This window comes from Panonychus citri, unplaced genomic scaffold (genome assembly GCF_014898815.1).
Source record: "Panonychus citri isolate SS breed McGregor unplaced genomic scaffold, ASM1489881v1 Contig00092, whole genome shotgun sequence".
In the NCBI taxonomy this organism is placed as follows: Eukaryota; Metazoa; Arthropoda; class Arachnida; order Trombidiformes; family Tetranychidae; genus Panonychus; species Panonychus citri.
Window position 1 is genome coordinate 1,311,809 of NW_026515497.1, and position 26,998 is coordinate 1,338,806.

Genomic DNA, 26,998 nt, shown 5'->3' on the forward strand with positions numbered 1-26,998 from the left:
ATTTTCTCCAAAGTAAACAAACTTTTTCTCTCTCTTTTCAAGCTTGTCGAAAAATGAAGTCTCGAATGTCCTTCCATCGAAAATAAGAGTTTAAAAAAATTCTGGTTCATTTAAAGTTCTAATTGTTGTTGACTCGAAAATTTTACAATCATGAATAATATTAATAATAAATAAGGAAAAGATCAGTTATCATTTCCGGATCCTGTTTGATCATCTCGATGATTTTGGTGGGTGATGATTTTAAGGTAGGGTGAAAATGAGAATTAACTTCGATAACAATGTTTATTTTCCGTGGAAAAGGAATCAAAGTGGAAAAAAAGATCAGATATTTTGTTGTTTTGAAGGAAAAAACGTGAGACGAGGTAAACGAAGACGAAAAGATCGTCGATGAAGAAAAGAGATGAAAAGAAAACAATTTTTTCTCTTAAATTTATCTTCCTCTCTCAGTGTCTCTCTCTTCTACTGTCTTCTCCTATTCTGTCTTCTTGGATGATGGCGAATGATAAATGGCCTTAAATGAATACCATTGGAAGTCATACCTGGTTCTCGTTATTATTTTCTCTCTCTATTTCGCCTCTTCTCTCATCTTTCTCTCTCTCTCTCTCTCTCTCTCTCTCTCTCTCTCTCTCTCTCTCTCTCTCTCTCTCTCGCTCTCAGTGTGTACCTCAAGCTCTAAGGTCATTGGGTTTCATGATTTTCCCTTCCACTTTTTCCTTCACTTCGTTCAAGCTACACAACTTTTCCCATAACAAGTAAATGTGATGAAGATGAGGATGAAAAGTGTATTTTAATTGTGTAACAAACATTTTCCTGTTCAAATTTGTGTGATAAATTTGCTTACAATCACAATGGAAAAAGTCAAGAGTAATCATCTTACATAATCTTAATCACCATCATCATCATGATAATCGTTATCATCGTTAACATAATCATTATCACCCATTGGAAAAAGTCAACAAACAATAAAAAAAAGAGGAAAAGGAAAAGAACAACTTAAAAAAGAGAAACAAATAAGTTCCAATTCGAAATTGATATTCATATTTTTCTCTTTCTCTTTCTCTCTCTCAATTGATAATCTGTGAGGTTTGGAAAAGAGATAAAGATAATCCGAAGCTTAAGAAATGATGATGACCATCAGAAGGAAGGATGAGAAAGGATCAATTCTCATATTCGCCTACATTTTAACACGAATTAAGATCTTTGCCTTTACCATTTCTCTGTTTAAGTCGAAAGAAGAACCAAAAAGTTTTCGAATACTTTTTTTTTTATTTTATCTTCTCTTCATCCCCAATCTCTTGTCACTATCAATTTATTTTCCATGTTTATCATCATCTTCCTCATCCCTATGAGTCTTTTTATAAGAAGATATAAAAAAAAGAAGGAGCAAAAGATGATCCATGATGATTTCTGAAGGATTTCACTTGAATTGGACAAAAAAAAGAGAAGAAGAAAAAAGAAGATAAAAGTTCATCTTCATCTTCATCCCATGCAATTTAAAGAGACACAGGATGATGGTGATGATGATTTATCTTCATCTGAGAAATTACCTGTTTATCCAACATTCATATTCAACTGAAGAAGAAGAGAAAAAAAGTTTTTCTTTTTGAGGAAAATCTTAAATTCATCTGAATGTTAATCTCATGTTTACCTTGAAATCATTTTTCCAGATTAACATGAAAACGAGTCTGATCAAAAATGACAGGAATCAATTTCCAGCAATTTACAGACAATCAGCAAGAAAAATTGGGAAAAATGATCATCAACAATTAACTTGATTAGTTAAACTGTTAATCTAAGGATTTCAAATCAATGACAATCAACGAAAACTTGTCAAGCTGATTAAATGACTTGATTGAAATGATTACGATTGTGAGTTGATCGATTCACCGAAATTGTTACTTAATCTACATTCTTGAATAAGATTTGTCGAAATTTTGGGTAAAGATTACGCAAAAGCTACAAGGATTCTATGAGAGGTTAAGGTATCAAAAAATTCAGCCGAAAATCCTACAAAACGGAAAAATAGTACGAACAAAATCTGAGTAGCCGTTCATGAGAAATTCTGACTCAAAGATTTTTATGTACGCATGCGCAGATAAGCTTTTTTACAGCGCGAATTTCAAAAAGAAAGAGATGAAAGATGAGAGAGAGAGAGAGAGAGAAGAGAGAGAAAGAAAGAGACGAGAAAGAAAGAGAGAGAAAGAGAAAAAGACAGTAGTGAGAAAGAAAAATTAATTCAGTTTTGAATTTTTCGATTAAAAAACGATTCCCATTTCAATACTTCAAATAATAATAATAATATAATATAATAATTCCAATAATTAATTGATGATGATAATCACAATAACTTTCCAATAATTCAAACTTTCGTAAGAAAGTTTGTTCCCGCTTGTTTAGTTGATTAGTTTTTTGTTTCTCGTATACAATTAAAAATGTTTATTTGATTACATTAACAATTTAGTAACAAGGTAAATCTTTTCAAATGATTTAGCAACAAGTTTTAATCATAAAAACAACAATTTACCAACATCAGAATTTTTTATCAGGTAGAAAATGAAAAATCATGGTTATGATTTTTTCTATGAGAATTTTTTTCTCCATCTCTCTCTCTCTCTCTCTCCCTTTTGATTGATGGGCTAATCAAAAGGTGATGATGATAAAGAAGAACTCGAATAATAATAATCATCATCATCCTCTAGATGATCATCAAGATGAAGATGATAATCAAGAAGTAAAAAAAAAGAGCGGGAATTGACCCTTACCTTTTTGTATCAATCTCTTGGTTTGTTTCGTAAACAATTTAATCAGTTAATTACAATAAGAATTAAATCTTGAAACAATCAAAATAATGATTGAAGATTATTTTCCTTGAAAAACAATCAAATTTAATTGTGATAACAGTGAAAAAAAAACAATCACGAAGCTTCAACTTTAACCGGACAATCAGATGACCAATGATAATAACACCTTAAGGATAAATGCTGGTGATGATATTGATCAATTTTTCGGAGAGGTGAAAACGATAATGATAATAATGATCAATAGTAAATTTCAAGTCTCTGTCATTGAGTGACCTTGATTGGTTGAATTGTTGAGTAACAATTGTGAAGGCAAAGGTTGGATAACAATGGGTCAATGGATAGAGATGAATATGGAAAACAACTGGTACAAACTATTGATATTTACAATCAAGATCAACTTTTGAAGGTGGGAGAGTGAGAGGTGGGCAAGAAATCAATAGATAGTTAACCATTGTATCCATCATCATCATCATCATCATCATCGTTGTCCTTAGCATCCTCATCACAAAAAGTATTTTCAGTTACTATAGAGAGTAAAGTGAAACTATTAACAAAGAAATTGCTCTTTTCATCTCTCTCATCTTCTTTATCATCATCTTCGCCTTTCTTTGCAATATTTGACGCTTTGCCTTTCTTTTCATCTTCTTCTCTCTCTCTCTCTCTTTCTCTGTCTCTTCCTCATCATCTTTGCATGATCTTTGCACGCAACATTGCAGATAAGCAACATTTACAATAGAAAAGCAAAGCAACAAACAAAACTTTTTCTTTCCTCGTACAATATGAGAGATTGAATAGAAAAGAGAATTTTTCTTTTCGAAAACTGTTCTAACCTTCTGTGTATATATTTCGCAAATGTGGCCTAAGGTTTTCGACAGTTTATTCTCAATGCTCACTTTAGTTTCGCCTTCATATATCTCTCTCTCTTTCTCTCTCTCTCTCGCTCTCTCTGAGATGATCTTCATCTTAATCTGCTTTTAAACAACAACTAAAAAATAATAAACCTTTTCCTCTGTAAATCTATTATCCATATGATGATTATTTCTGAAACGTTTTGTATTTTTTTCTTCTTGATTGTGATTAGGATTGGTGATGATTACCAACAATTTAGATGGCTAAAAGAGGATTATCCTTTTCCCCCCTTCCATTTACCAATACTTATTGTTGTTTGATTATTTATTCATTATGGAGTCAGGATTAACTTTCCAAACTATTAACTGATTGTACTGTTAGTTAGTTAACATAATCCAGTTATCAGATTTAAAACTTATTATGAGTAAACTTTTTTCCCCTTGTTGTTGTAATAGATTAGTATTATTGTTACTTTTTTGTACTTTTTTTCATTTCATTGTGACTGTTTAATTGAATCCTAATTCAATTACTAATTGTTATTAACCCTTTCACATAATACTAATCCTAATCCAAATGATTACAAGTCCAATCAAGTTTCAAATGATCATCAAAGTTAATCAAGTAAACATTTTCTTCATCAAACTTTTCCCTTGTCTCGATGATATTAAGAGTTAATCTTAAATATATAATGTTGTTGATCAGATTAACATGATGATGATGATGATCATAATGATGATGGAGGGATAAAGATGATGATGATGATGAAAAAAAGGTAAAGTGATGATAAGAAAAGCATAGGAACCACACCTTAAATTGTGAGCTAGGATGAAATCACCGCGCCTAATGTTAAATCCTAATCATTATGATTACTTTTCATTTGATGATCGATATTGGGTTAATTTTGATTATCATCATGATGATAAAAAAACTGATCATCAAGAGGGAGAGTTGATTATGATGATGAAAAAAAAGAGGCTAGGAAATTGAGAGTTAAATTTAAGATTTAAATTGATGATCAACAATTTACTGTTGCTTTTTATTAACAACTAATTACCATTTAATCAAACAACATTTTCATTGATCAACATCAACATTTTATCAATGATAATACTCACACACTGGTTACCTAGTAACTCCTGAAAATTGAAGATGAGAGAGAGAGAGAGAGACTGAATCATCTTGAGATCTCAAGTGTTCAATAATAAAGATGATGATAAGGATGATAAAAGGGATGAGGATGCAAAAAGAGCAGCAATTGATTCAAGTGCTAATTTTTCAATTGTTATCAAACAAATGATGAGGAAAAAAACATTGGCGATTCTCAATATATCATTTCAATGATGATTGTTAACAATTAGTTTTAATTGTTGTTAATCAACACACATACACTGATTGTTATTCAAAGTATTACCTTTTCATTTGTATGATAATTTGTTTCCTTACCTTGTTTTTTATTTAATACATAAACTTAATTGTTGTTCAATTTCAACTTGATTTACATCCTCATCATCAGTGATTAATATAATTATCTTATCCATTGATTATGATTAGAGGTTAATTATAATTCATAATTGATGATTAAACCCAACAGTTAGTGAGTGAATTTGAGTTTGAATTCCAGTGATCAAGAGGAATCACAATTAGTAAATTAATTGCAATTCTCAGGTAAAAAAAAGAGGCAAAGTCTTTTTTTTTGATTGTTGATTTGAAACTTGTTGTACTAATCATAATTAAAAGGCGTAATCGATAATAATAATAATAATAATACATTTAATCATAATCTCTTACAAAGATAAACCTCTTAATTGTTACAATTAGTGAACTGGCATTTACATTGGATATGCAATTTAATGGTGATCAAGATTAAATTGTTAACCAATGTTATGGTTTCATCAATGATGAACAATGTTTTCTGATTGGGGAAACAAAATTAATAAACAAGGTTAGTTGATTAGTTGACAATTAAGGATTGATAATGTGATTGAATGAATTTGTGTCAAGTATTTAATTTACACTTGACTTTTAACTTTACCGGTTTGATTATGAGTGACAACACACCGGTGGGAGGATGAGGATGAGGAGGATAATCAATATCACCCTCGAGTTTATCATCACAGGTAAAAATTGTTGATTGTCGGTGTTTTTTTCTTATGTCTTATCCCTTTGTCGGTTAATCCTCTTTACCTTTCAGTATCTGTCAACAGGATACTTGTTGAATAAGAAAAGGGAGAAGATAAGAAAATGAGAAATGATGATGATGAGATGATGGTGGTTGTGGGGAAAAAAAGATGAAGATGCTCAAGAAATTAAGGAGAAGTGGGTGAAAATATCAACAAGTTTTACGTGAGAATTGAAAACGAGGAAGAAAATTGTTGTTTTCTTTTCTGAGTTTCGTTAATTGTTTTTAATTAAAATCAATTACGTTCCTAAAATAATCAACTTGATTTGAGATTCATGATGAGCATGATGATGATGATAATCTATCATTTAACGATTTTTTTTCTCCTTTAAACTGATGAAAGAAGATGATGAGATGAGGAGAAGATGAAGAAAAAAAAAGTTTCTCGAAGAGAGAAAATTTTTTTTTTCTCTTAACTAATGATAATAAATTAAGAAAGTAAAAGTTTCAATGGAAGATTTTTCATCCTCATCCTTTTTACAGATGATGATGAGGATGATTTACAGAGATGATAATTGAAAGTAAGAGAGAGAGTGAGAGAGAAAAGCAGAGGATGATAAAGATGAAGATGATAACCAATAAATTGACTGTAACCTTGAGCTTTTAAAGGAGAGCGAAAAGTTTTTTCTCTCTCAGAAAAAAAAGTTCCAACTCTCTTTCTCGCTCCATCAGAATCTATGGATAAATAATATTACCATGTAATTGCTCATTCTTTGCGATAATATTTCATCATCCTCACCATTAATTGTCATCCTTTCAAATGAATTACAATCCATGTGATTAACCTTTATATCATCCTTGTTGTCATCTTCCTCAGCATCTTCATCATCTTCACCTTGAAACTTTGTATCAAAAATTTAAGAGAAAGAAAAAAAGTTCCAAACAATTTAAATTACTCATAATTTATCAATCTCCCAGTAACATTATATAAAAAAGATGAGCTGATTATCATATCAATAACCATGATAATTAAATGATAACTAATTTACAATTATCATTCCCATTGAATTAATCACATCGTTCAATTTAGTAGCAATGACAAGACATGATTCAGATAACATTAGATTTGTTTGTTTCGCGATTGGGATTGGAATCTAAGTTGATGATGATGATGAAGATGAAGATGATTAAGATGATAAACATTTGAATTATAATCAATGGTAAATAAAAACGATTATCATCTAATCATCTTGATAACTTACAGAAAAAACCATTATCCTCAACACCATCAACGCGAAAGATTCATTTACAAGAAGAAGATGAGAAAACAAAGTTATCGTCAGTGTTTAGTTTCTCACTTTTTATAAAATCGTCATCATCTTATCATCATCATCATCATCATCATTATCATCTGTTTAACCTTTAAAAGGCTATCATATGGTATCATCTTTATCTTCATCTCCAGGAATCTTGCCCATCCTATTTTCAATGAATATCTTTCATTGAAAATCGTAAACTAAAAGATGAACATGAAGATGATAATCATCATCATCTCTCTCTCTCTCTCTCTCTCTCTTTGCTCCCTAGTCTATCCTTCTCATCATCATCATAATCATAATCTTTTCTCATAACATGACCTTCTTAAATTACCACTGATTGAATTAATTTCAATTTCAATGATTAACTTTTCGCTCTCTCTCTCTCCCAAAGTGTATGATGAAACCTCCTAAAAATCACCAACAACAAACACTGAGGTTGAAACGCTTTTACCTGTTTATCTGATTTCATTATCATTTTCATTAATATATTATATTCATTTATATATTTATTTACCTGTGAGCATCATCATCATCATCATCATCATGTTTATAATCATCATCATCTCTTTCACTAGCTACAAGTGCTTATGTTGAGGTTGCTTGTTTCACACTTGAACAAAACTCACCTCACGTTATCTCAATGAATTTTAACTCACTTATTATGTTTGATATTTTTTTCTCTATCATCATCAAGATGAAGATAAACTTTTCATCTAAATATCATCTTATCATCTTTGTAATCACGTTTTCCCTCTCTCTCTCTTTACCTTAGCATCTCTTTCACAATCATCATCATCATTATCCTCATTATCATCATCATAATCATTTACCTTAAGTCTCTTTGTTTATCTTCATCATCTTCATCAGCATCATCTTGATTTCATTTACACCATTTATTGTAACATGGTTTCACTTTTCATTTGTTCACAAATCTCATGTATTAATTTAGAAATTGTAACAATGTTAATGTTAATCAACCATTTCCATCAACTGTGTTAATTAGTTTCTAGGTGTAGTAGTAATTAAATATTCAGGTAGGATGATAATGATGATAATTATTGGATATATAAGTTACGAAAAGTAATAAAATTTTGTCAATATAATGATTATTATGATTGTGATAATGATAGTATGTGTTTTTCATTGATGAAAAGTTTTTTTTTTTGCTCAAATGAAACTAATGTAGTTTAGTTAATCAACCAATTAATCACTTTAATTACTTTGTATATAATATAAATAATCAACCTACAAAGTAATGATAATATAAACCACCCACAAAGGTTGACAATCATCATCTTTATCATCATCATATATAAATTATGTAATAATGAGCAAAGATGAAGATAATGGTGATGATGAAGATGAAGATGATAAATATGATGATGATGATGATTGGAAACACTTGCTAGTTTTTTTTTCACAACAAACTGAGAAACAAAACCGACAACAAGAACCTGTGGTAATGACCATTGGTCAGTTATATTGCCATTGTTAACCGTTGGCACTCTAGCACGTTTATCGTTGGTAATTAGTGTGAGTGTGTGTATGAGGATGTGTGGTGTTTGTGCCTATGGGGTTTTTTTGTTTTCGAGGGCAAAAAAAAATCCAATGTTTACTTTATCCACTCGGTTGTTGATTGACACTTTTATGACCTGATTGCTTTTTGCTTGATTATTATCATCATTTTTATTGTATCAACAGTGATAATAAAAAAACACCAACAACCAGATCTCATTAGGAACAACAATCAACGGTAACAATTAACAATCAACTGTGTCAATGAAAAGTATCAGAAAATTGAAGCAAAAAGTGTTAACAATTAACAAAAGGTAATAACAGAAAATTTTGGCTCAACAATCAACACTGATGACAATTAATTAACCAATTTCATCAATCAGTTAATATTTATTCAAATTCAATTCAGTTTAAATTATTATGTTGATTTTTTGTTAATATTTTAATTCAGTTTTAATTTAGTTTGAATAATAATCAAGTTTTTTTTTATCTTAAATTCAAATTAACTTTTATTTTATTTTGTTTTTCAAGGTTTTCAAGTTCAGGTAAAAGTTAATCATCATCAGATTTAATTAGAATCAATTTGTTACCTTGAAACTTTGATGATGATTTAAAATACATTATGAACTGTTTAATGATTGTAATAGTTAAATCGTTTGTGATTAAATTAATTATTAATTCAGTTAAAATGATTAGGAAAGGAGAATGAAAGAAAATTAAATAATAAAAAAAAACTTTTTTCTGTTCACTTTTCGTAGTAACCAAATTAATTTTAACGATTAAGATTTCATTTGTTAATCACAGTGATTAATATTCATATGATAATGATGATGTTACATTTAAATTAAAATCAATTAATTAACCATTCAAATCACATAATTGAGTTAATTGTTATTATTTGGTTTATAAGATTATTGGGTTTTTGTGATTGCAAATCAGCTGAATGGTTGACTAAAAAAAACCAAACGAATTGCAAATTATTTAAAATTGATTTTTGTCTTTTAAATTGGAGAATCAACTTACCTGGCAATTAATTAATTGCATTGATTGATTTTCAAATGATTGGAAAAGTGAAGAGAAGATGATTGCAGGTCTTTGGACATTAAGATGATGAGGATGGAGAGATATGAAGACCTCACAGTGTGTGGACAATGATGATGACAATAGGAAGAAGATGCCAAGAAAAGTTATCTCTTTCTCTTGGCTTCTTATTTCATCTGATCGGTCAAAAGTTATATATTGACCAGCCTCTTTTCCAAAGTGACCATCACCTCCTTTTCCTCCTTGGACTTATTTTCCTTGCTTCTTACTTTCCTTTCTCATTACGAGGCGACATTTGCTAAGGTATTTTGTCCATCTTTGTATCCCCAGTGGACATGGTTACGTCCATTGTTTTGGTCAGTCACAAAAAAAGCGCACCTTTAAAAGGTCACATCTCCACCTCCTCCAATCCCACCCCACCCTCAGTTTCCTCAAGTGAACAAAACAAAGTGTTGGAACCTTTTCATTCAATTTTTATGGTTTTTCTCTTCTCATCTTTGTTACCAATTTCGATCCACAACAAACTAATACTAACCTTTCAGTCTCTCTCTCTCTTTCTTAATCATCATCTTTATCTTCCCACCGTCTTCCCACCTCCTCCTCCTTCAAAGTGCTTTTTTGTACTAATATGTGTCTCTGTGTAATAACCACTTTCGATATTGACAGAGGAGCAAAAAAAAGAGAAGCAAAAGTTACGCTTCATTTTCATATTATCTTGTCTTCCACCTTCCCGAACCCACCACACCCCATCTCCAACCACCACCCACAATCATCTCAACTCACAGATAACTCATAGATTGACAGATAATACAGAATTCAAAGTTATCCAAAAACGATCAAGAAAAAATAAATTCTGATAACACCAACACAGAATCATCATCATGAAGAAGATAAAGTTTTATCTTCTTTCTATTGGATGATAAGAAGGAAGATAAATGTTCTGAATAGTATAAGAGTGAAAATTTGTCTCTCTCTCTCTCTTTTTAACCCCAAGAGCATTTTATCATTCACCCAATGAGAGGAAAAAGATATTCCAAGACTCAGAACGTGAACAGAATCCAGAACTTTTCCTGAGAAGCAAAAACTCATGGGAATATAACAATGATTCAGCTTATGAAACATGTTGGGTGTCAATGTATAAACACAATACACTTTTTGATTCATTCAAATATAAACTTTCAATTGAATATTATTAATGTGAGTAAATAATAAAAAAAATAGTTATCATGTAATTATCATGATCAACATTGTGGTTAACCAATTTGATAGCTTCCGTTTACATGTTTGCCTTTTTATTATCATCCTTGTTCAGATAATCAGAACTTTTATCATCATCATTGTAATTACATGGGATTGCTTTTCATCTCGTTTATTGTGATTACTATTATTATCAATGATATTATTGTTCAATTGATAATAATAACATTTTTATTGCCGGAACTGATTAAATGGTCAATCTCATGTTACACCTAAAGGTAATTGTTCAATGGCTACTCGGTTTATTTTTTTTTCCTCTTCATCCTTTTCATCATCAAGATGATGATGATGATGATGATAATCACGATGATTATTTGCTTTGTACCTTTAATTACAATTTAATTGTTTAAATTGTTTTTTATTATTCCTGTTATTTATATGAATCGTTATCGTTACTATTCAATAATATTAAAGTGATTTAAGTTTATCCATCAATTGAATTTCTCATATCTAATTGATTATTGATTATTGATCATTTCTACTAATTTTTGGTCTATCGTTTTGTGTCTGGTAATTAGAATCAATTTTTCCAAGATGATTAAGTTGATTAAACTTGAAAATTCAGCAGAAAAAAAGAGAGAAATGAATAAAATTCCCTCTCAGAATTTTTCATTTTCTGTCTGATTATTATTCTTATAATTAAGTTTCTCTGAGAGTTTGAGTTTCATGATAAATTGTTGCTCATCATGAGCATGCTACATTTATGATGAGTTTTATATTCTCACTCTCTCTCTCTCGCTCACTCTCTCACTCTCTTTCATTTGCTCTCATTTTCCCTGGTTTTATCCTGGTTATTTTGGCATTTTCTCTGGTTTTTTTTCCTGGTAAACATTGAGAATGATGATGATGAGGATGATAGAAGATGATGTTGTCTCTCTTTCTCTCTCTCTCGTACATGAATGACGACTTCTCTTTCTTTCTTCTCTTACTTTCTTTTCATCTGGTAACAACAAACTAACAAGCTAAGGCCAACACACCACACATACACAGCCTGTGGGCTTCACCACACCCAACACACATATACACACACTCTCTGAATGAGCAACCAGCAGCCAAAGAAAAAAAAAAGAAATTAGAAAATAAAGAAAGAGAAAAAGAAAGATAATAATTATCATCATCATCAACTTAAATCATTGATACCAAAGGGCATCATCATCATCATCATTATAACTACAATCACTACCAGCAACATTATCATCAACATCAACAATAGCAATAGGAAAACAATGAATGTAACAATTACCAAATAAAAATAGTTAACCAATTAACCAATTAACTGATTAGAATCCAATCAACCAATCAAATGGTCAATACAAGAGTATTAATCCAAATGATGCTGGAAAAGTCAGTGAATACATTGAGAAAGTGAGATGATAAAGATGATGATGATGATGATAACCTTTCTCTTCATCTTTCTTTTCATCCTTATCATCCTGTTGTCCAAAACTGTGTAACCATAATTGTAACCATGTTCACAGTTTGATATTATATTATCAACGACACAATATGAATATTATTATTTTCCATATGATGTTACCTTTAATATTGAATAGGATTTTCCTTTGCTCTTTTTTCATCGTCTTCATATATCCTCTGGTCTTTGTTATTATTATTGTCAACTCTATGGTATTATCATCCCTTTTTATCATCCTCATCATCATCTTCATTGACAAATGCAAACTCACACAAACTTTGTATTGATAATAATACAACAACAACAACAACAGAAACAACAATTGAATGATAATTTACAAAGACCTTCCTGAAAATATATATACACACCGATTTCAATGATAACTATGCTCAAGAGGATTTGAAATGATGATGATGATGACGATGATGATGATAATAACAATCATCATCATCATATTATCATTTGATTGTTATCATCTCTCCACCCCAAAGGGATTCAATGAATGAACAAAATTAACAGAGAAACAAAAAAATGAACAGAAAAGTTTATTCAACTTTTTCATTTGTTGATTGTTAATCTTTGATTGAGAATCAATAATTTACATGGTTAATCAGTTATTCATGATTATGATTGTTTGAAACTTTTTGATTACTTTTATTGGCCAATCAATTTTTTGGTTCTTGTTTCAGGTTAATTGTAATTGATTATCAACATTTGTTATATTATTAATATGTGAATTTGATTTGATTGAACCTTTTTTTTTACCTTCTAGATTAACTTGATCGTAACAATTAAATTGAAATTAATTTACTATTTCATGTATTTACTTTGATCCATCTATATAATAATGTTAATCCTATTGTTGGTTAATCATGATTAAAAAATAATTTGATAACAATTGGTTAATTATCCAAGCGTTTCGGTTTGGTCATTCACTGTATCAAGATAATAATCATGATAATATTTATGTTAATTATCATGATTAAATTGAATGAAATTAACCATTATTATAATAATAATAACCTAACCTTAGTTAATTGTTTGGTCAATTAGTTAAATTGAAAATTAACCCGAACCAAATTAATTAATATATTGAAAATGAAAACGTTACCTTTTTGTTAATAATAATCAACAATTGGACCTAAACAATTAAGCTAATTGTCAAGTAATAATTTTCCTCAATCAGTTAAACGGTAATCACGATAAGTTAGTATTAGTACAGTAGACCAACAATTAATTTTAATTGTTGTGGCTAATTGGATAAGTAAAACAAAAAAAAACTTTTTCCAGAGCAGAAAAAAAGTTTCTCAATATTGACCGAGACATTTACCAAGTAAAAGTGACCATCACCTCGTTGCCCTAGGAAACTGAGTTTACCCTTTGCCCTGCGGGTCATTAGAAAAAGAGGAGATAATGATGAAGATGAAGATGAAGGGATGATGATAAAAGGGATGATCATTTTTTTCTGTTTATCTTCCGCCAGTATCTTTGGTTAACTAACAGACAATTGTTGTTATGGTCGATTAAGAATCAAGAGGAAACGAGAAGAGAAAACAAAAAGTTTCTTATCCATGTTATTTTCCATAGGCTTTTGGGTTTTGCTTATAATTTCAAGAGTCTTTTTATCCCAACAGTTTAATTAGTCTCGTGTATATGTTAATTGTTATGATTATTGCTTTTTATGTAGTCAACTGTTAAAACAACAATTTACCTAATTTTTTGATTATACATTTTAAACACACAACAAACTATTGAAACCTTTTAACAAGGTAAAGTTAAACACAGGTAGTCAAATGTAATCATTTATAATCAACCTGATAATTAGTATAATTATAATTCATTTACCTGGAAAAACAAAACTTTTTTATTTTATTTTCTGTACAACGAAAAAGTAAAACAACAAACCAATCCATGTAATAGAAAACCCCTTTACGAAACAATTAACAATTAATTGTCAACAAATCAATGAGCTGAGTGTGTATGTGTGTTACTACATTGTAACAATTAAAATTGCGAAACAATTAAGTTAATTGTTATTAATCATTTGTTGTCTTTTCGTGTGTGTGTGTGTTTTTTTTGCAGAGAAAAAGTTTTACCTCATTTTTTTTTGATAATCATCTTGAAGATGATGATGGAGATAATTTTATTTTCTCATCATCATCCACATCATCTTTTTGTCATCTTTGATGATTGCGTGATGATGATGATGATGATGATAATCTTCACTTACTTATCTTAATCTTACCTGTAATCTTTTATTATTTTGTAAATTTTTTCCTGTCCACTTTGTGTCCAGTTAAATTACACAATACATATTCAAGCTCATTATTATAATCAACACAAGAAAAGCTTAATGTCCAGTTAATAGCCTTCATCCTGCCCACCTTAACCTCCCTCTCCTCCTCCTCCTCCCACCCTCATCATACCTTGACACCCTCCAGGTAATTTTGTAAATATATTATTATTATTATTATTATTATTTAAAAAAACGAGGCAACAACTGATATCATATCAATGTTAATATTAGCATTCAAGTTACCATTATAATCATTATCCAAGGATAACTATTAACTCCCTGTGAAGATAATATTATCATCCTCCTCCTCATCATCATAATCATCATTGTATTGATTTTAATTCACTCCCAAATTTAGTGATTGATGTAGATGAGTGTCTTTTATCATCCTTATCATCATCATGAATAAATATCAATGATAATATTTACAAAATAAGAAGACAAAACTTTTTCATCTTCATTTATAATTCATATTAATACAGTTCATTGATTATCATATACGAAATCATTTGATTCACAATCAACAACAACAATTGAATAAGATGATCAAGAAAGGAAAAAGAACAATTAAAATTAATTGTCAACAATTTAAGGATCAATCAAATATCTTTTCAAGGTTCAATTACGATTAGAACATTAGATCTGAATGGATTAAGATTAATTGTCTTACACCAAGAAATTAAGGTAACGATTTAAAATGAATATTAGATTTTCACTTTTCAAGGTTCATCTTTTTTTTCATCCTCATCATGAGTTGGTGATGAAAAAATAGACAGACAAATAGAAAGAGAAATGAAGGCTGATGATGAAGATGAAGATGATGAGGAGGAAAATTAGTGACAGTTAATCTTATGGGAACCCCGTCAGGAGACTAATTCCCGTTCACATGGTGTATTAGAACTTTTTTTTTCCTTTTCCAATGAAAATGAAAGAGAGAAAATTTTGTTTCTATTACCAAAGATTCTTGGGAAAAACATTGAAAATACAAATTCGTATCCTGGTGACTTGTAAATTGCTTCCGATGGCGATCCTAGTGTTCACTTGGATGATGATGAAGATGAGTTGTAACCTTTTACTTTTAATTATCTTCATCGTCATCATCATTTTCTACTCATCATCATCATCCTCTGGATGTTTATTGTTACACAATCTGAATAAACTATTTTTAGCTGATAGACTTTGAAAGTTATCATTAAGTTTTTATTTTTCTCCTTTTGTTCAAACCAAGTTCATTGAGCTTCTGAGTCCAATAATTATCATCTTCATCCTTAGCATCATCATCATCATTATCTTATCATTATTGTTATCATCATCATCAAACTCCCCACCATCATCATCATCATCATCATCATCTTTGAACACTAATATAAAGAGATGAAGAAGATGATGAAAGATGAGAATCTGTTATTTACTATTCTCTAATACTAACTCACTCATCATCTTCATTTTCATCCTAAAGTTGATCCTCATCTTATCCTCATCATTATCATCATATTGTTGAAGGAAAAGGTTTTTCTTGTTACTGGATTTTTAATAAACAAAATGAAGTAGTTGAAGAGACTCAGAGTCAATAGAGAGAGTGAGTGAGTGAGTGAGTGAGAGAGAGAGAGAGAGATTAATATAAACAGAGGATAAAGATTAAGGATGATGATGAGGATAAAGATGAGGCTTTGAAACCCACACCCAAAGCAGTTTCATGATGATGATGAAAATATTTTACATTTTAAAAGCATCTTTCCTAACATGATGATTAGTTAGTTAGAGAAAGACTTTCCTTTCATTTGTGAAACAATGAGAGTTAACAGTTAATTGTTTACTGGATTTAAGCTCGTTAATTGTTAACTGTGATTGTCTTTGTATCCTCATCATAATCACCAACAAAGAGATGACAAATATCATAAGAACATTGTATTAGCAATCATACACTTTCAGTGTGTATGTATTTGTGTGCCTAGGGAAAAGAGGTTTTGTTTTTCCATCCTCATCCTGATCCACCACCACCACCACCACCATTTTTTACCACCCTCTCTGTATACACACACACACACTCACCATACAAACCATAACAACATCAACAAACCACTCATACCTATCATATTACCTGGTGTATTATGACCAGTTAATCACATAAGTAGAAAGCATTGTAAACATTGTTCATGTTGTTGTTACAAAATCCACCACCACCACCATCAACCTCTCCTCCTCTTCCTCCTCCTCTCATCCACCTCAACTAGTCCAGTTAACATAATCCACCACCACCACCACCACCTTCAAATGAATATCAAGTTACAATTACTTTTTGTTTGTTTATTTATTTGCAATTTAAACAACTCAAACTAGACTAACCATTAACAATTTGCATAATTATTTATCTAATCATCATCAGTGAAACCAGACTAATTTACATGCACCATTAAGAGTAATGTTTGAGGAACGAGCAAAAAAAAAAGATCAACTTATACTCAGGTAAACACATTGACAACACCAAGAAAAACAATTTGATGTCTTTACTATACTTTCATTGATGATAATTTGGAAACAATTAATTTTACAAAGTTAACCATCATCATCACCCAGGTAACAAAATCATCGAGATGATTTAATTATTGTTCATCTTTTTCTTTAAACTTGTTATTGTAGACACACACACACACAAAAAAAAACTATTTGCAAGGTTGTTGTTGATTTCAGATTTTGCAAATAACCTTAAATATATTTACCTAGGTAACTTTAAGCCAAGGATGAAATGAAATAACAATCAGCCCAGGTAAAGGTACAGGTAAACTTTGCAACGAACCAGAAATGTGTGTGTGTATCAGTTTGAGCGTGAAAAATAATATCGGAATTGGCTTAAAGGTTGGGATGATTTATAGCACTGGTGATGCTAATTATCTTGGTAGCAGGTCAATTAGATGAGAGAGAGAGAGAGAGAGAGAGAGAGAGGGAGGAGGTGAATTTTCAAAAGGAGGAGGTGGTGGTGGTGATTATGATGGTGGACGTTGGTGAAAGTGAAAGTGAAAGTTTGAAGATGAAGGCTAAGGTTAAATTAGGAATCAAAAGTAGCCTCAAGGTTCCGAACAATCAACTTAATCATAACTATTAAGTGACAATCATCATACTAATTATCCTTAATCATTTGCATCTTAATGATATGTTATTCTCAATGATAATATGTACGTTTATTGTGTTCAAATTAGTGACTAATTTTAAGGTTTTTTTCTTAATCATCATTTGTATTGCATGAAAAACAATTTACTTTTTCACAATCAACAACTTGATTATCAGTTTTAACCAATATATTAACATTATGTTATTACAGAGAGTAACATAATCAACGGATTGATTAACAATCTGATCAGAGAAAAGCCAACAATCAATATAAACTAGTACATGTATATACTTTGAGTTTAATTGCTCTCACTGTTGATGATTTATGATCATGATTAACTTTCACTTTTTTTTGTTTTGTTTTTATTGTTGGTTTACCTGTTTATGTTTATTGTTATCATTAAGTATACAAGTTTCGTGTATGTTTTTGTTTTATTACCATTGATTATTTACCTATGGGATAAAATTAACTTTGATTAACACGAGAAAAGTACAGGAATCTTAGCACTTGACCGGTACACCATGTATATGTACTTGTACCGTTGGTGTGGGTCAAAAGTTTTATGTAATAATAAGAAAGAGAGAGAGAGAGATGAGATATTTTCAACGTTGATTAAGGCTCATTATTAATGATGATGATGATAAAGGAAATGATAATGATAAAGATTAAGATTGATGATGATGAAGATGAGGATTGAGATGAAATTTTACTTTTGTCCATCTTGTGAAAATCCTTATTTAAGGTTGACCATTTTAGTTGATGACACATCATCATGTCCACTACACAATCAGTAGTAATCTTTACATTCTTAAGCTTCTGCCTTATCATCATCATCATCTTCATCTTCATCTTCATCTTCATCTTCATCATGTTTTGTTTCATCAAAGGATTTAACTTCCTCTTCCTCCATTAACTTAATCCTTTCCTCTCTCCATGTTGATAATCTTACATTTGAAATTAATTGTCTACTTCAACCCTTGACCTCTCTCTATGTCCAGTCCTCTGGTCAATTGTTGTTGATTAAAACTAATCAACTGATACAACTTGAAGATACAATAAACTTGATCAAATAGTTAATTGTTTACTTTATGTTATTGGTTATGTCATTTTGATTGTTACCAATTCAGTTAATTTGAATATTTGATAAACAATCAACTTGATCAAAGTTAATCAAAGTTTTACTAATAAAATAATTTGATTGCCTTGTTGATTACAGATTAAGATGTTATTACAATTAATATTTATCTAAATACCTTTCAACACTTTGTCAACAATTAAGATAATTGTTTGACTTTGTAAATTGTTTTTTTTTTTGGTTCACAATCAAGTTGATTGTTATAAACTGTTTGATAAATAATATAATTGAATTGATCAACTGGAAACATTGGATTATGATTGTCAGTGAAAATATTTCAAGATGATAATGATGATGATGATTAAGATGATTAGTAGGATGAGGATAAAGATGAAGATGATTATAATGATAATCTAGTTTATATCAGTCAAGTGTAACTCAGGTAAATTGTTGGTAATACAAAAAGTTGTTACCTTTCAACACAATCACAAAATTTTTACCAAACAAAACAAAAATACTAAAGGTAATCATTCAAGTCTATGACAAGAAATCAGTTTTTTCTTGTTATTTGTTAAAACTTTTCATCAACATTATCATCCTCATCTTTATCCTCAATAATCAGTTAATCATCATCATCATCATCATCAGTTAACTTTCACCAATGTTTATTGTATGTTATTTTTACTATGTGATGATAATTTGTAGTTAGTGGTATTCAAGGTAAATGAAAAAACCTTAAGGATGAAAATGTTGATCAACATGATGATCATCATCTTCATCTTCATGGTAACTATTTTCCTGTTCATTGAATTGTAACTTTCATACTCTCTCACTCACTCACTCTCTCTGTATAAGTTTACCTGTGGTTCTGTGTGTGTCTCTGGATGAATTCAGATGAATAGGAAACTTTTTCTCTCTCTCTCTCTCTCTCTCTCTCTCTCTCTCTTTCGTCCTCAAGATAACTTTCTGATTCTATTGATAATATTTGTCATTGTTCAGCTTAAATGATGCAATTATAATCTGCAAGAGAGGATTAGGATTAACAAACAATTACAAATCTGTAAGTTTGTTATTTGTTGATTGTGTGGTTAAGTGAATGAGAGACATTGAAACTTGATTGTAAACAATTTAAAAAAAGTGTTTACATTAAACTAACCATCTCAAGGGAAATCAGATTAAGTCGTTGATTGTTAACAAAGAAAAACGTTTCTCAATTGAAACAATTAAATTATTACAATCAATTGAACGATAATAATTAACTTGTGGTTTTCCTCATTGATTAACTTGAATAATTATTCATCTTTCTCATCTAATTGTCAAAGTGAAAAAAAAATTGTTACTGATTAATTGATACATCAATTATCCTCATCCTTATGAAATGATGATGATCATCATCATCTTGATTGTAATTAAATTTAATTCTTATTCTTGTTCACAATTAACAGAGACCTCCTTCTCAGTCATTGAACTCCTATGGTGGACCTGGAGCCCATGATGATGTCCGTTCACCCACCGGGTCAACCGGAACCCCTGGACCTTTATCACAACAGCCCAGTTCCCAACAGAGTACCGATAACAACAGTGAAGCAGGTAAACTAATCAATTAATTGTTACCTGTCTGTGTTTCAAGTTAAACAATTTGCATAATCATTTACACATTACGCATTTGCTAATTGCTCCATCATCATCATTATAATCATCAAGTGTGTTGATACTTACAAATCAACTAATGATACAAACCAATGCAAATGAGATGAAGATGAAGACAGAAAAACAAAATCTCTCACCAACCTCTTTTCCCGCCCTTTAAAACCCACCATCAGTTATCATAATTATCATCATCTTCATCTTCATATGATAATCACCTTTTGCTTCATCACTTAATCATCTCATTAATCATTAGCATAATCCTTTCCTTTTTTTTACCAATCAAACAATTAAGATCACATTGAGTTGATTGAGTTGATTGTGTGATTATTGTTGAGTAACAAGTTGTTGTTATTAAGCTTTTCGATACTTGATATGAGATTAATTTGAAAATAGATTAGCTCACTCCCTTTATTATTATTATTAATCCATGAGATTAATATCATAATTTTTGTTTCCTCGTTTACTATTTAAATCCAGTTTAATGTGTGGAAAAATATTAATTCATAATTTCTGGTAATTTAATATTGATTACACTTTATTTTCCCTTGTGAATCAACTTTTCTAACCAGTGATTAGTTAATCTTGTGTAAATCAACAATGAATTTAAGTCTACAATTTAATTAGCTATGATAATATGATGATGATAATCTTAATCTGATTCAAGTTTATTTCCTTTTCCTCCTCATCCTTTGTGAGTCTTTTCAATTGATCAAAAACCGCAACAAAAAAAAGTGAACTTGTTTTTTTTTCCTCCAATTTTCATATGATGATAATGATGATAAGGGTGATGATAATGATGTTAATGATGAAATGCTGTACGTTTTGCATTTTGCACGTGCAGGATAAACAAAATTGTCTGAGTGAAATTTATGTATTTAATGAATGAACAGTTATATGGACACACGTTGAACAATTTTCAATCAACATGCACCAATTCAACCCGGTGGGTTATTATTTCAATTGAATCATCATCACAATTGCATTTACAATTTAACAATTACAATTACCAATCATTCAATTGTATAAATTGTAGTTGGAAACAAAGTTAAACAATCTAAATATCATTTTGAGATTTTATCATTATTATTATTGTTAATAGTTCCCAATTGGGATTGTATTGTAAATGTAACTTTGTAAATTCTGTCTGTTGATTCATTAATTGTTGGTCAATCTTCATTTAGGATTAAGGTTTAAGGCGGTTAATTGTTGGACCCACATGGTCTTAATCCCTTTTTTGTACCTTCATTAAATTGGTCAAGATAATTTATCTTTGTGGTCACGTGGTTTAGTTTATCTGGTCAGTTTGAGTTAATCCTCTTGGTCAGTGGATCTGTTTGTGTGTGTGTGTATATGTCAATGTTAATAATGAACAAGCTCCTTGACCATCAATAGTTTGGAGTATTAGTAAAACAACAAGAAAAAGGGTTTACAATTAATCATTTTGATTGTTAATTGTAAACAATTTACTAATTGTATTGTAGGTTAACCAGAACATGTTTATAATCACTCAAGTTAAAGGTTGAAATTTTCCAGTTATCGTCATGCTTTTGAATCTTCTGGTTTACTCATCTTGTAGACTATTTTTTTTCCCGCATCCTTTGTCTTCCTCATCCTTATCTTCATCATCTCATGTCTGCAGTTGACATTTTTCAAGCTTCTCTCTCTCTCTTTCTCTCTCAATTGACTCACGGAAGCCTGTTGGTGACATTACCATCAACAGCACACACACATACACAATCAACAGCCTTTCATCATCATCGTCACCATGATAACTAATGATTATTATTATTGAACATGAAGATGAAAAAATTGCAAGTCTATGGATTATCATCCTCATCATTACCAATCGATAAGCATCAGGAGTATAATATTTTTTTTTCTGGTTCATTGTCAAGCTCAGTTGGTTTCCATCAAGAGCAAATAATGATAATAAGTATCGAATGCAATTTAATTGTAATTGTAAATTGCATTTTGTTGTTATTTAATTGTTATCGTGTTTACATTATATTTAATTTGTCCAACAATTTGCCTGTAACAATTAAGTTTGAAAAGTTTTTAGGAAAAATCAGTTTTTCAATCAATGTGATACTTTGATTGTTTGATGATTTGATTAGGATGGTCACACAAATGTTGGATCATTATCAAGTTGATTATTATCATTAATGATTAGTAATTAATTAATATTTTCAAGGTTATGTATACACTTTAGTTAGGGTGGGCCAAAAGCAATTGCTTTTGTCTTATTTCTGGTTAATCAGACACCAATCATAATCATGATGATATTTAAGTCTTACCTAATTTGCTGCAGCATTTAAGTTAATTGCTTAACATAAGCTCACCGGTTGAAGCGAAAGTTGCAAACTGAATTATGTTACACTGAAAATGGCCTCGGGTCGAGATGATATTAGTGATGATGAGAGAGAACGAGAGAGCTAAAGCTCTAAGGGCTTGAGGGCTTGGAAGAGAAAAAAAATTCGCTCAAAATTTTTTCTTTTCTGATCTAAGCTTATGTTCATATCCATGTGCTCAAGGCTGTGTTATTATTATCATCATTATGATTATTAGATAATTTGTAGTAAAAGATGATAAAGAAGACGAGAGAGAGAGAGAGAGAGAGAGAGAGTTTCTCATCTTTCGCTATTCATTATCATCATATTTTTGTCTTCTCTTTGTATTTCTCTTCATCTCTTTTCCCCTCTATGTATCTTAGCACCTTAGTCTCACTATCATCATCATCATCATCATCATCGTTTTTATCTTCTTTTTATCATCTTCTCTCTCTCTCTCTCTCTCAATGATTATAAATATTCATTATCAAAAATCAAGCTGCTAATAATAATCAACTGAATGTATGATCAATTTATAAACATGTCTCTTTCAAATACATTTCAATCATTATCATGAATTTTCAATTCCAATCATTACTTATTCAGGGATGAATTTGTTTCCTCATCATTTTTGCATTGATCATTATTTATTTGATGATGATGATGATGATGATGGTGTTGGGAGGGAGGAGTAGGAGGAGCGGGGATGTAATATTATTATCCTTTTTTTTCATTATCTTGTTTAACTATTACAATGAACGTGTCTTTTTGAACGAGATAACTATCATTAGGATGACGGATTTTTTGTCACCACAAGAAAAGACTATTTTATTAAGCAAGAGACAAGGAGAGGAAGAGGAGGAGGAGGATAAGGTGGGAATCGGTGGTGGTGGTGGGAGGGTAGTAGGTGGATCGAGAAGGTGAAAATATGTAAATGTGATTCAACTCAATTTGCTTTAAATAATATAGTTGTTACACTCTCTCACTCCCTAGTAGTTTTTTACCATTGGAATATAAAATTAGCAATTGGACAATTGGTTGACTTGATGCTGTTCACACTTTTTGCTTGTTTCTTCAAGATGATGAGATGATAATCATTTAGAGTTTTAAATCATATGTTTGTTTCATAATCATCATCACTATTAGCGATATTAAAAATGAAGATTATGATGATAAGGGGGAGGGAGACGATGATAAAGTGTAAATTCATGTAGAGAGAGAGTAACAAAAGCTCGTGGGAACCTTATTAAAATGGTGACCAGAAAAAAAAGATGAGAGATGAAGATAAACTGATGAGGATGATAATGAGAGAGAGGACCTATGGTTGATGGTAATGATGATGTTGATTGAGAAGATGGAGATGAAGATGATGGAGAAATTAACTGAGGAAAGAAGAAAAGAAGAACGAGAAGACAGAGAAAGAGAGAGAGAGAGAGAGACCGGAAGATGGAGAGAAGTCAAGACGTGTTTGTTTTCGAAGGAGGAAAGAATAAGATGAGAAGATACAGGGTTGAGAGAGAATATGAGGGAGAAGGAGGGTGGAGGAGGCAGTGGAATATTAAGATGGAAAATTAGAATGAAGAGAGAAAAGAAATTGGAAGATAAATGGAGGATGAGAAAGACCAGAGGGTGGAAAAGTCGAGGTGGGGATGAGGGATATTCTTAAGTAAGATTAATTACTTTTGTTGGAAGACAAATAGGACCAAAGGACCCAAAAGACCGGAAAAAGAGGGTTGAGAATATGAAATTTACTCTATTTGAATGGTGATGAAGACAAGAAGATACATTATCATCCTCATCTTCTTCTTCTTCATCATCTTCACTTTTACATGTAATGGTTGAGAAGATGTAACAAGAAAATTAGACAGAAAAAAAGAAAGAAAAATACTCTTATCATGTATTCATTATTTATCTTCCTCTGTAATTATTTTTATAATATAATTAGAAACATCATCTTCATCCTCATCCTTATCATCATCATCATCGTGATGATTATTTCATGATACCGATTATATCATGCACCTCATCATTGGAGTACAAATCTTATTGCGTTAATAAAATTGTTAAAATTTCAATCAGTATTTAATTGACTATTAAATTTGATTGCTGATTGAATGATTAACTGGATTAAGAGAGAGAGAGAGAGAGAGAGAGAGAGAAATGAAAAAAATATCATTTATGATTTAAATCTCATCACTTGCTTAGGAGAAGCTAATTTAGTGACTCATTTATAATCCATTGCGTGAGGATTTACAATCAGTATGATGAAGATTACGATGAATGGATTAATGATAATGATAATCATCATGTAATAAAAAATGTCATCATGATAAAAACCATGAAATTGATTGACTAGATTTGATGAATAAAAGGAAAGGAGAAAAAAAATGTTCAGGTTAATCTGTTGATCACAGAGATAAAGGATTAAACATCTTTGGTTAGTGTTAATCCCTTGGGAGATTAGATTAACATATAATCCTTTTGTTTCTTTGCTTTTCTTTTGCTTGACCAATAAAAAAACCGGACACACACAGTGAGTGAGAGAGAGATTGACCAGATGATGACCAACAAAACTTATCACCAAAATATAATTAGAACCACAAAAGGTACTAATGAATTGTAAGGATTAAGATTAACTCTTTAGTTTCGAGTATCTTTTTTACCTTTGCTTTTCTTAATCTTCTTCAGTTTGTATTAACCTTTAATGAAAGTTGTGAGGAAAAACAAAAACAAAAACATTGACCTAACCCGATCCTCTCTCACTAACTCAGGTGATAATATTACTTGGGGTTATAAAGATATCTGAAAATATTAGAGGAAAAAAAAAGGATTTAGGTTTTATTGTTTAATCCAAAATGGATTCTTATCTTTCTTTAATCCAAGATGACCATTTATCCATAAATGTAATATAAATACGAATATATTTTTACTCCTAAATGAACAACCAATTGTCCGAAAGTAATCCAATCAATCGCCTTTTCCTTGTTATATGTTGATCTTTTTTTGCTTCTTCTTTTCTTCTACTTTGCTTTAATATGTTCGAGATTAAGATTAACGTTTACTTACCTTTACAGAGATTAGCTCACTTGGACTATCATAATCATGATCCAATATCTAAATAATACTGAAAAGTTAGGGGGCAAAAAGAGTAACCAAAAAAGGGATGAGGTGAAAGATGAGATTAGTGAATTATTATTATTATTATTTTCTTTCTTTGGATAATGAGATATATCCTCTTAATCCTTCATGTAAAGTATTTATCATCACCATCATCATCATCATTACATCCTGAAAATACCTTTAATCTTTTATTCAAACCATTTAACGCCAGTTTTTATCTTCCTCTTTCTTTTCTTGCCTTTATCATCATCATCTTCATCTCTCTCTCTCCGTTATATTTGTAACCTTTGTCCTGTTACCTTTTTATCAATGTTGATAAAATGATGAGGATGGATAATAGTTTAGTTTGTAAATCGGATTGAGTTTTTAAGGTTTTCCAATTATTTGTTATTTGGTTTATCATTTGATGTCCACACAATGCTAATGATGATTATGGATGATGAGAGAGAGTGAGTGAGTGAGAGAGAGTGATAATGATGACAAGGATGGGAAATACTGTTGAGGTGTAAGTTGTGAAAGGTAAATATGATTAGAGTAATTTTTTTAGTTCTTCTTGCAATGACAAATGATAATCAGAAAGGAGATTTAATTACTATTAAGACGATTATAATTTTCGGGACAGAAATTAGGGAGAGATGATGATGAGGAAGAGAAGAGGAGGAGGAGGAAGAAGTAGATGAAAAGGAGGGAATATGTGTGTCGAAGGAAAATGAGAGAGAAAAAAAGAGTGTAGAGAATTTGATAAAAATCGAATCCGCTCCTTAGAACTTTTTTTCTTTTATATTCTTCTGACGTTCTGACAGCTTATTAAATGCACGTTCTCATTTCTTCCTCTCTCTCTCTCTCTCTCTCTCTCGCTTTCTCTATCAATTACTTGCTTTTTTACTCCCTGCTGATTCTCATCTTCATCTCTCTCTCTCTCTTTCGTCTTCCACATCTTTGTGAGTATCCAGGTAAATGCATCAGTTTCTTGATCTATCTAAAGGCCATTAAAGGTGATGGTCTCTTTCTCGGTTTGCCCACATATTACCTCATGTCACCAACCTTTTTTTTCTTACTCATCCTCATCTTCCTCATCATATTCCTTTATCTTCATCTTGTTCGTC

General features: G+C 30.6%; 1 protein-coding gene across 3 annotated transcripts in view; it reads left to right on the forward strand.

Annotated features, from left to right (window-relative positions):
* The window catches only part of LOC128387540 (homeobox protein Meis3-like), a 67,806-nt gene that overhangs the window by 2,505 nt on the left and 38,303 nt on the right, over positions 1 to 26,998 (forward strand). For all 3 annotated transcript variants that reach the window (XM_053346746.1, XM_053346744.1, XM_053346745.1), the window contains exon 3: positions 20,241 to 20,385. In XM_053346746.1, coding sequence (XP_053202721.1) covers positions 20,241 to 20,385 — 145 coding nt within the window. The remainder of the gene's footprint in view (positions 1 to 20,240; positions 20,386 to 26,998) is intronic.